An 11,898-nucleotide genomic window follows, 5' to 3' on the forward strand; every position below is an offset into this window, starting at 1 on the left:
TGAAGGCTCTATCACTGGGCTTTGCTCTGGGATTCTTGAAAAAAAAAACAATAAAAAGGATTCATTTGTATTTTGTAAAATTATCTGTATGCATGAGTGCAGGTGCCTATGGAGGCCCGAATAGGGGGCCTCTGAAGCTAGAGTCACAGGGGGTGTGATCCATCTGACATGGATGTTGGGAGCTGGAGTCACAGGGGGTGTGATCCATCTGACATGGATGCTGGGAGCTGGAGTCACAGGGGGTGTGATCCATCTGGCATGGTTGCAGGAAGCTGGAGTCACAGAAGATGTGATCCATCTGACATGGATGCTGGGAGCTGGAGTCACAGAAGATGTGATCCATCTGACATGGATGCTGGGAGCTGGAGTCACAGGGGGTGTGATCCATCTGATATGGATGCTGGGAGCTGGAGTCACAGGGGGTGTGATCCATCTGACATGGATGTTGGGAGCAGAACTGAGGTCTTCTGCAACAGCAGTGCATGCTGTAACCACTTATCAGATTCTTCAGTCCTTCTCTGAGATTCTTATCCTTACTCTGCATGCTTGCTTGCTTCAGCTAGCTTTCTTGGGGCCTTAGGGTGGGGGTGATCAGGATGTCCCTACGGAGTCCTGTCCCCTACCCTGATCTGCCTCTGCAGGACCCAAGCTGAGAAGTAAGAGCCAGTGACCACTGCCAACTAACTCTGAAGGTGAAGTGAGGTGGCATGCAATGGGTAAACCTCGTCCCAGGTGGGATGGCACGTGTCCTAATCCTACTTGGTGACACCTAAGGAACCCCTGCTCTTCCCCATCCTCTTCCTCTCCCTGTACCTGGTGCTCACAGATTTCGTGTTTGTTTCTCAGTATGGCCTTTCAAGAGTGTTCTCTGGGAAGCCACAGCTGTCCCACCTGCAGTTGTCCCCATGTCCTAAGCCCTTGGAGGCCAGGATGCCCTGGGATTTCCCTCAGACATTCTTAGACAAGCCCCACCCTGACACACACAATGAGGCCTACCAAAGGGGTACAGCTTCACGGGACAGCGTAGGGATGTCTGAGCCTCAGAACACTCCAGGCATTCCCTGACCTAACCTTCTGCCTTTCTTTATGTTTAGCTGTAAATATAAAGACATGGGCACACAGGGCACTCATAACACTGCTCATCTTTTTTTTTCTTCTACTTGGCATCCTTCTCTTCTGTGTAGAACAAAGTACAGTGTGGGTTGGCTCACTGATGGGCTACTGGGCTGGAGGGAATGTTTCTAAGAGTCTCCAGGAAGGTCGGAGCACTGCAGGAGTTTCTGAGCTCTCTCCGACAGGAGCTTCCCTTTACATTCTGAAGGCATCCCCACTGTCTGCCTGCAGCCAAGCAATGGGATTACTCTATTCACTTCAGATCCAAGGTGACACTTCACTATATTAAACAAGAGACAGCCTCCTTTGAAGGCGCCCATCCACATCTACCCTGACACCGCCTGCTGCCAGCCACCGCGGCTTCTGACCTGAAGCCCTGGCTGCTATTCATAAAGAGAGATTTCATGTATGGAGAGAGAGAGAGAGAGAGAGAGAGAGAGAGAGAGAGAGAGAGAGAGAGAGAGAAAGAGAGAGAGAGAGAGAGAGGCAAAGAGACATACAGAGAGTCTGATTGATTATAGGGAGGGGGAGGACCTTCCTCAGAGGGGCCCAATTGCCAATTTTAGAAGCAGCAATGGTGGGCAATACTGCCTTACCCCATTCACCACCGAGAGTGGCAAGGAGAGTCTCCTTAGGCAACCAAGCCTAAGTCCTCAAGGAGAACACATCCACCAGACCCTTTCACCTCAATGTTTATCAACCCTACACTCTGTGAGAGATACGGGAATTTGGATTTCTTCTGAGAGTAGAGGTGAGTAGAAGGGACAATTTACTGCGAGGGTACAGTCTATAAATAGGCGGCCTGCCACTCGCAGAAAGCAGCCTGTGTCCATCTCTTAGTCAGGCCCACCCTTCAGGAAAGGGGCCTGGTCATGAGGCAGAAGGAAAGGGCACAGGGGTTCTCCTACTTCCGTCAGCATCCCTGGTCCCTGGGTGTCACCCTTATTTCTTCAGGATACCAAGGGCTCTGCAGCACCCCCACCCCTGAACCAGAGGTTGACTAAAAATGTGGGAATACACAGCCCGCTTGCTCATCCCACGCCCGGCCAGTCTTCTGCGGGGAGGCTTTCCTAACAGCCAATCTATCACTGACAGGTTCATCCGTAACTCATGTGTGCGACCCATGGAGTACACAGTTCTCAGCCTTGCTGAAGCTCTATCCCACGACCCACCGCCCCCACTTCAGCCCAGCCCTCATCAGGGAACTTGGAGGCTAACTCCTTCCATATTTCCATCATGCTAGTCTGAACGTTAGCTCTCTTAAGGGGCTTTCAGCATTATCACTGGGGCGTTCCTGGCAAACTGGTCACCTCAGTGTCTTTTTCCTCTACAATCTCTGTTAGCCTCGCAGGTGGGTCCCATACATAAAGCCTGGTCGACTCCCATCCCATGCTAAATATCCCTTACTTTGTGTTCTATAGAAAACCATTTTACTTTTGTATTTCAAGCCTAAGTCCTGTGGATCCTGAGACACCATATGGCACTCCACAATCTTTGGAGATCAAGCCCTCTTCCGGACCTGATCTCACAGGATTCTGTCCTCTTGACCTCTCCACAACTGCAGGCCTTGTCACCCCATCTCCCAGTTGAAGCATGAGGCCCCAGAGCAACCTTGGACTCCAGGCCAAAGGATTTCCATGGACAGATCAAGAAAAACAGCTGGGCTGCCTGCCACCTCATAGCTGGGATCCAAGTGACTGTCCCCAGGCCTCCCACAGAGCCTCACCTCACCCATTGTGTCCCCTCCTGGGGTTTTGCACCCCAAGTGTCAAAGACTCCATTCTCTTTGTGTAAACATCTTAATTACATCTTTAATGCTCTCCCACACGGAGATGCTGCGAGTTAAATTACAGCGTTGTGCATCCTAAATTACTCAGAGCCCTCCAGTTGCTCAAGCGCTAACGTATTTATAGCATCTCCGGGCAGGGATAAAACCAGAGCCGGCCCCATGGGATCCTCCTAGCCTCTCACCTCCTGACATGTGGGATCAGCCCAACAGCATGTGCCACCCCCGCATCCCCTCTAGCCAGCAGAGGACAGCCATGGTGACGAAGCTGGGGACACGCCTCTGTGCATGCTCATGTGTGAGTCCCAGTGGAGAAAACTACCCCCCCCATCTTTGTGATTACTCTGCCCAGATGCCCCTGGTGTCAGCCTCCCGCGTCCAAGACTAGAGTGAGACCAATGGCAGAAACCCCCTCCACGGTCCATGACACTGAGTGGCCCTTCCTGAACAGAGAGCAGAAGGGCAAAACTAAAACCAGACTCGCTTTCTTAGGTCTTTTCCTCAAAGAACACTCCCCTCTAGGCAACCGTAACTTTTCCTACTAGTCTGACCTGTGACTGCCCTTAGACCAAAGGCCTCTCCCAGAACCCCATATTGGAAGGGGAGCCATTTCCAGGAGCAGCTCAGCCCAGCTTTTGGAGCCCACTGAAGAAACACAGTGGACAGAGGAACCCAGCCCTCTTTCCCTCTTCCATGCAGCCCTGAGCACTGAAGGAGAGGAAGCAGCCTATGGTGATACTCCACTCCATACCACGGGGTGGGAGTCAGCTTGCAAAGTGGAGCTGATGCGGAGGGCCTCCGTCTTACTCTTATTCTGGAACAGGTACATGTCTGTGTACAGCCCACTCACGCACATGCGTAAAACCTTTCTCCACATCTGGGGAGTTGCATCTTTCCATACCCAGGCTCCCAATCTCATCTCTCTCAGCTGCCTTGGCTGCCAGTGATACGTGGCTGAGAGACTTCGTGCTCACCCACTTACCAAAATATCCAATACCCTAACTATGGACAGCCCTTGGGTTTCTGCAGCCCTTTCTACTGGGCATTTCCAGCTCTGAACCTGGGTCTCCTGGGCCTATAAATGGTGCTGCCTTAGCTGGATGTGGTGGGGTACTCCTTTCATCCCAGCACTCAGGAAGCAGAGGCAGGTAGATCTCTGATTTGGAGACCAGCCTTGTCTACACAGCAAGTTCCAAGCCAGCCAAGACCCTGTCTCAAAAAACAAACAACCAAACAACCTTCCCCAAAAGGTGCTGCCCTGCCCTGTCCCTATCATTTGGGGATTAGCCTCTCTCTACCCTAGAGGAGGCTCCAGAATAAAAAAAGAAAGAAAAAGGCAATCCTAGAGAGGGGGAGCGTGTCTCTTCTCCCTTGCCCTTCAGGCTTGTGTCCTTCCTCCCCATCAGAGAAGCAGACCTTGATGCGAGGTTTATGTACAGGAGACCAGGAAGCCATCAGCGGCTCTTAGCCTTCCTGCATGAGGGCTGCCTTCTGTGCCAGGGCCATCGGTTCAGGAGAAGTCAGTGGCCAGATGGCTAGCCTGGTCAGAGAGTCAGTGGATGGGGCCTCAGCACAGCTGGGGTCTCTTGCAGCCCTTTCCTGTCTTGTGGTGGCGATGGCGCAGGTCCTGAGAATAGGTCTCGACAGCCAGGAAGTGGGCAGCGCTGCTGGCACTGTGGCAGGTGTCTTTGTCAGAGGTCCAGGCCTGTTCTCAGGCCACTCACGCGTGGATGGCATTGGCTACATCAGTAAACACCAGCCTGCTAGGCCTCTGCAGTGGGCCTTGGGAAGAGAGAGTGCCCTGCAGGGAGACAGGCAGGGGCATCAAAACCTTGACCAAAGCCAGTCTCTGGTCCAGTCCCTTCCACCCTCACTTCCTGGTGCCTGCTTTTGCCTGGTATCAGCTACGCCTTCTGCCTAGAATGCCCTTCTGCCAAGTTCAGTCTAGAAATGTGACCTGGCTCCGACGGCTCCTCCCTCCCAAGCCATTCCCAGCTTGCCCTGGACCTTGGCAGCAATTACTATGGGCTTAGTATTGAATTAATTCAGCATGTGTTCTTTCTGCCAGCAGGAAGATCTCACCTCTGGCCTTCTCACCCTCCATCAAGGACAGCCCCTCCCCCCACCAGCCCTTCATGGTCCTCGAGCTTTGAGGATTGGGAAAGTGGTGGCAAGTGGCCAGGTTACCTGATGACTCTGAGAAGATAAGGGCATGGTTGAGGAGTGTTTGGCTTGGGTCTCCACAGCCCCGGACTGGCAGGCATTAGGATTCACCAGCCTACTCAGAGGTCCACGGATCCTCATGGACTAGAAAAGCCTAAGACTCCTTGCCCCTCTCAGTCTTGCCTTTAGTTCTTGTTTTTTCCCGCTTTCCCAGGTAGTACATGAGGGTTCACAGGGCAAGAATTTGGATGTCCATACGTCCATGAGAAAACTAGGCTCAGGGATCCCAGCTACGCCTCCAAGATCTACAGGCTGTCAGAGCTCAGCCAGGCAGAGCCCACAAAGCCTGGCTTTGCATGGTGAGTCCATGAGGGCCAGAGAACGATTCCAGCACTTTCTAAAAATATCTGAGGAGACCCACATACACAAAGCTGCCACCTCACCACCTGGCAGGGGCTGGCAGATGCATAGGAAGGATGGAGGGTGGGTTGTAGGAGACGGGACAGCTCCAGGGGTGGGTGGGGAAACTGGCCAGTGCCTACCTTGCCCTGTGTGGCCTGCAGGGAGGCAGCGGCCTGCATGGAGGCTGCATCTCGCCCATGTTCCAGGAGCTCCTGCTCCAGTTCGTCTTGCTCCTCCGTGGGGTCAAAGTTGTACATAGGCATGAGCTGGTGGCGTAGCTTCTCCAGCCTTGGGGGAGGACAGAGGCTGTTTGAGGGTAGGACAGAGCCTTCCTCCCTCAGTCCTGGTGGCCAAGAGAGCCACACACCAAGTTTAAGGTACCCTAAATCTTCCCTCAGGATTCACTGATAGACATCTTTGAATCTGAAGTATCAAGCTGACTCTCAGATGGGCAGCCTTAGCAAGAACAACTAGTCATCCCAGGGTCTGGCTGTAGGATCTATAGGGACTGCCTGGGGCAGGAATCTACTGCAATCCCAGTCTCTATGGACTGAAGTTGATGAAGGAGCTGATGGCAGCCAACGTAAGCTGTCAGGGCAAAGGTAGCTGGATATTCATGACCCCCTACTCTTCTTTCCTTTCCCCACAACCCGATTCCAGGGTTACACCTGTTTTCTTAGAATCATATGCCTGCCTGCGTGTGAAAGCGGCCACCCCCAATCATGAGTGGGCTGAAGAGGCCTTAATCTCCACCCCCACACAGGAGACTTAGTGCTAGGCCTCTTTCTCCTTTCCCACTCAGATCCCCTGGACCCTAGCCCAGCCCTTCCTGTAGGCTAAAGCTTCAGGAACCATCTGGGGAATTACCTCTTCTTCTTCCTGATGTATAAAACCTGCAAGAGAAGGAACAGCGTCAGATAGTGAGAAACGGAGATCCCCACCGACCCAGTATGTCCTCATGACGGGAGAGCCGAAGAGGATAAAAAGTGGAACACTTAGGCCGGGCGGTGGTGGCTCACGCCTTTAATCCCAGCACTCGGCAGGCAGAGGCAGGCGGATCTCTGTGAGTTCGAGACCAGCCTGGTCTACAAGAGCTAGTTCCAGGACAGGCTCCAAAGCCACAGAGAAACCTTGTCTAGAAAAAAAAAGAAAAGTGGAACACTTGTGAGTCCCCATCCCATTCAGACATGTATATCTTCCATGTATGCTTCATATTTGCCCCACCCCCTGCCTCAATAAGGTCTTGCTATGTAGCCCAGGCTTGCCTGGAATTCCCTATGTAGTCTAGGCCAGCCTTGGACTCTCCATCCTTCTGATTCAGTCTCTGAGAGCTAGAATTGCAGGCCTGCACACCCACACCCGGCTCCTTTGATATCTTCAGATGCCAACTGATCCCAGACTGAGTCTGCAGATTTGGAGATGGGGACCAGGCATAGAAAAACTAGTTAGGCCTGTCTGGAATTGACTGCTTCCAGCTCTCCAAATCCTGACTGACCTCCCACTCAGCATCTGCCTGGGACTCCTCAGTGCTGAAGGAGAAAGGGAGGACTCGGTGTGTCCCTTCCCCTCAATTCCCACTGAAGCCACCTCTAAGTAAAACACAGGACAGATCAATCACAGCCCGGCTGCAGAGCAGTAGCTCCAGGCAATGCTCGGCACAGCTGAGCCTTGGAACTCAGCTGTGCAGATCAGAACTCTGAAGCTAAGGGATCCTAAAGAAGTCCCTGGGTCCCTCCCTCCCTTGTCCAGACACAAGAGTTGACAACCAGATACTAACTAGAATTTACCAGCAGGAGTGGGAAATCTTGGTACCAAGCACCAAAGAGAGAGAAGAAGGTGGGGATGTTTGGGAGACCATGCCTGGGTAGAGACTCTGAGGCCCCCTGACACCATCTGCTCTTCTCCAAACCGACAAGTTTCGAATATCAAGAATATAACAGCCAGGTATCGTCACGAATACCTTTGATCCCAGCACTTAGGAAGCAGAGGCAGCATCTCTATGAGTTCAAGGCCTAGTGCTACATAGTGAGATCTTCCGTCAGAAAAACAAAAACAAACAAACAAACAAAAAACCAAATCAACAAAAAGAATATGACAGCTTCTGCTTGGGGAAAACCACATCTTTGAGTTTGTCCTAAGCCCCTGTGGCTCGCACAATCTTTGTAATCAACTCAATAGCCTGAATCTGTTTAATTCTCAATCTGGCTGAGAGCTTTCTCATCTGATCTCAAGTGGAAAAAAGCTAAAATGTCCCTTGCTCATCCACCTGCTCCAGGGAGTGACTCTTCGCTGTCCTATGGGTAGATGGAAGAGAAACTCGGGTCTAAGTCTCCCCAGCCCCCTTCCACCCTGAGCTCCAGCCACAGGACCCTGGTCTTGCTCCTTGACCTCGTGGCTTTTGATCCAAATCTGCCCCCTCTTCTGTGGTCAGTGACTCAGGAGACGGAAACTCCATCCAGCTTGCAGGCCTTTGCCCTGCGGGCCCTCCGCCCCACCTGAGGACAGCTTCCTCTTCCTTTCCCAATCTCACTGCCTCTGACTGTCTGCCCAGCCGCACGTCTCCCAGGGATCTGCTGGGAGTTCTGCGTCTGCCTGCACCACGCTCTTTTCATACTCCCATGTGAGGCATGAGGCTGGCACTGACTCTTCCATGCATTCATGGAATGGCTCAAGGCTGGCACAAGGGGAAGGAAGAGGCATGGGAGACATTTCTAGAAGTCTTCCCCAGTGTGCCTTGGAGCTCTTCTCTGCCCTCCACTGTCTTTGTCTTACCACCTTCTTCCCCTCTACCTTTGGTGGGAAGATCATCCACTCTGGCTTGAACGTCCCTTGGGGACAAAGAGAAAGGCAGCCTTATCACATTCCCATGTCAAAATCTTCCACTTAGAACAGAGACAGACTCTAAGCCATTTGCCCCTGAGGTTAGGGTATCTCAGGCTGTTTTAACCACCACAGGTGCCAAGGGGCAGCACTGCCATTCTTCCTCATTCCTACCCCAGGAAAGCTCTCTTTCCTGGCCTCCCTCTGCGTGTGATGCATCCTGGCCCTATTGCTGGCCAACAGTTGTTCCCTGGCATCCACCTGAAGCCTGCAGGGCCCATATGGCAACCCTAGTTTAACCCTAGCTCTAGTCAGGTCTTGGATGACTAGCCTTGCCTTTTTTTTTTTTTCGAGACAGGGTTTCTCCGTAGCTTTTGGTTCCTGTCCTGGAACTAGCTCTTGTAGACCAGGCTGGCCTCGAACTCACAGAGATCCGCCTGCCTCTGCCTCCCGAGTACCTTGCCTTTTGTGTGTGTGAGATTGTGGGTTGTGTGTGTGTGTGAATGTGTGCGTGTGTGCATTGTTTATTTGTTTTAATCCCACTGCTGAAGACTGAACCTAGGACTTTGCACCTGCTATACATGCTATACACTTGACTAACTGATCTACATCCCCGTGGGCCTGTCCAGCCCTGTAGTTATATCCACATGTTCCTGGGCTGGCCACCCATTGCCTGTAAAGAACAATGGGCAGAATGTCATTATTACTAGGCCTTCTAGGGGACTCCAGGTGTACCCCACTTTCCCTTGTCTTAACTTGTACAATCGCTAGTGGCCCTTCAGTGACATTCTTTGTGTCTGTCACTGTTGAAGGATACTTACAGTGTTCTTCTAGCTCACCTCTGTTCTGATGGCTACCTGCCATGGCCCTTCCTGTGACAATGAGGCCAGGCTCCTACCTGGAGTCAGAACTCGAATGTTTCTTCCCAGCTGTCTACGACCACCTAGCCTACATAAAACACCTTGCCTATTAACCCATTCTTCATAAGAGACACAAGTCAGGTCCTCTCTTGTTGCTTCTGGCTCTGTTGTGTCCCAAGGGTAAAGGAAGATAGTCAGTAAATAATTGCCAAACGAATACATAAAAGAACTGCTAACATCCCGCCCAGACTCTGTTACCCACAAAATAGCTCAACCACCTTCTGGTCTCTACTGCTATTGAAACTCCCACACTCCTTTGCTTCACTGCCCTGCTTGTTGCTCACAGAAACTCCTATCTGCTTCAAAATCTGCCTACCAAGACCAGGTGTCTTTACCCCTCCCCAGTCTCAATCTTATATGTCCCAGCTCAAAACACCATGTATTATTCAGACTTGTTTCTGGCTCTTCCAATTAGAATTGCTTATCTGGGCCCCAGTAAATAAATCTTGGGAGTAGGTGGGAGGGAATTGCATTATCATTAATGGACCATTGTCTTCTAATTAGGGTGTCTGTAAGTCTAAACACTAATCACCCTCCCCCAAAGGACCTCCTCTGGGCCTTCTCCAGCTCGCGCCCCAGCTCTCACCATGGCCACAGCCAGGCCAATCACTGTGATGATCCCAAAAGACAGAAGCATGGTACCCACACCAGCTGCACCACCTGCCATATCAGGGATTCTGGTGCCATTGAAGCTTGTGGTTTCTGGGCTGAGGGTGTTAGTCTCTGTGGTAGACCCTTCAGTGGCAGGTTCCAAGTCAGGCTCTGTGGTGGGTGGGTGGCTGCTGAACCAGTTCTGAGTAGCTGGGACCCTGGAGTTCATGCTGATGCTGGGAGCCTGCCAGTGCTTAGTCAACCTGCCCACTGACTTCTGACGTGAGGGGTGTCCAAGGCTGTAGCTCCCACCAATGTGATGACCACCAGCACAGCCAAATCCTTAGCAGGAGACCCCTGCCTTCCTGGGCTCTAGAAAGGCAAGAATAAAAGCAGGAGTTACAACAGGGGCATGGCCAGAGATAAATCCCTCTAGAATCTGGAGGCACTGAGGAAGTAAAGGTTTCAAGATGGAGTAAGTCAAGTTTAGGGAGTATTAGGACAGAGGCTTTGCCTATGGTTCCTATATGGATGCAGGGACACGAAAACAAGATTATATTGACCATACATGGAAGATGGGAGAAGATGCAGAAGGCTTGAAAGGAAAAGTCCACCCTTGCACAAATATCTCTGCACTCTTTATTTCTCCTCTTCCTACCTCCTCACTCCCTACACTCCACACACCTCTCATCCTGCTTGGGAAAAAACCTGCAGCCTTTACCTTGCTTGAAGGGAAACACTTGCCTAAGATTCAGAAAGACCTGATTTTGAATCCTGGGCTCACAGGCTAGTCCCCACTTTTCTCTGTGTCTAGCCCCCCCCCAGTGGAAATGGTAAGAGCAATCCCATGCTGTGGAAGGGCTAGTTAGAATGAACAAGTCCCTCAGGGGGGACGTTCCCAGTAGGGAGAGAACTTAGCTGAGCACAAGGCCTGTCCACACAAATCTCCATCAGTACCACCCACAAGCCAGGAGGAGGAGGGCACAGGAGTCACTGGACCTGTGTGACCCAGGCTGTGGTTGGGGCTGAGGTGGAGCTGGTGCTGAGACACCAAGAGGCAGGAAGGACAGACTGAGCTAGGTCCTCTGGCAGGGGGGCAGTTGGCAGGCGTGGTCACTGGACCGACCCCTGTCATTCCTAGAAGTAAGGCAAGGAGTTACATCTGCAAAGGCAGTAAGGGAATACCCACTTTGAACCGCCTTCTCCTGTTTCTCTCCTATTTTGGAACCAGAGAGTGGGAGATCACTGAGCCCCGTGGGTCTTAGGTAAAGCAGGGTGGGAAGGAGTCCTAACAGTGGCGCAGAGGGGCAGACCTAGAAAAAGAAAGGATCCTTAGCTTATGGCTACCTACATGTTTCTCTGGGTGGCTCATAGGCGTGCATGGGATACCTCCTCTTGCAGGTGCAAGATTATGTGTGAAAGTGAGCACATACCCATCATGGTCCCCTAGGGAGGAGCAAAACTGGCAGAAGGTCATGCATGGAGTAGACTTATTTATTCCTTTCTGACCTCTCCAGCTTGGCTCAACAAGAAGTCTCAGGTTCACTTCTGAGCTCTGCCACTGATCCCAGCCATGACCTTGGATCAGACCCTTAACTTGCTTCGAGTCTCGGTTTATTATGAGCCAAAGGGAGAGAAGGCATCCTGCTGACTATTTTCTTGGCAAAAGGTGAAGGAAGAACATTGGGATGAAAGTGGTGGGCACCGCGACCTCCAAGAAGCTGCATGCCATTCTCCATCAGGTCTCTCAGTCCTCCCTGCCTCAGTCCCCACGCCCGCCTCCACGACCCTGATTCCTCCATTCTTGCTCAGAAGCAGCCGAGCTCAGGCACTTACTTAATCCTCTCCGGGACGAGTTGCTCAGTCTGAGAAGCTAAGGGTGGTAGCGACCGGCAGGCGGGCGGGAGGCGTGGGCGGGGGGGAACACCCAGGCCCGGGCTTTGGAGGCGACAGGTCCGACCCAAGGTCCGCCTTCCCTGAACGCAGGCATCATCTAGTATTAGCCTGCGCCGGCTGACAGCCTGAGCTGGGGTGGGCTGGGTCCGGACCCTGGAGGGGGTGGGGTTAGGATGAGCAGCCTCGGGGGATCCCCAGGAGCCGGAG

General features: G+C 52.3%; 1 protein-coding gene across 1 annotated transcript; it reads right to left on the reverse strand.

Moving 5' to 3' along the window:
- Positions 1-2,901: 2,901 nt before the first annotated feature.
- Positions 2,902-11,898, reverse strand: C3H3orf18 (chromosome 3 C3orf18 homolog). The gene is made up of 5 exons (XM_075964713.1): positions 11,632-11,898; positions 9,791-10,167; positions 6,332-6,357; positions 5,605-5,752; positions 2,902-4,700 (listed from the first exon to the last, which is right to left on the reverse strand). Exons 2-5 carry the CDS (start codon positions 10,022-10,024, stop codon positions 4,620-4,622), a joined length of 489 nt encoding a protein of 162 aa, XP_075820828.1. The 5' UTR covers positions 10,025-10,167; positions 11,632-11,898; the 3' UTR covers positions 2,902-4,619.

The sequence above is a fragment of the Microtus pennsylvanicus genome, chromosome 3 (assembly GCF_037038515.1).
Source record: "Microtus pennsylvanicus isolate mMicPen1 chromosome 3, mMicPen1.hap1, whole genome shotgun sequence".
Classification (NCBI taxonomy): domain Eukaryota; kingdom Metazoa; phylum Chordata; class Mammalia; order Rodentia; family Cricetidae; genus Microtus; species Microtus pennsylvanicus.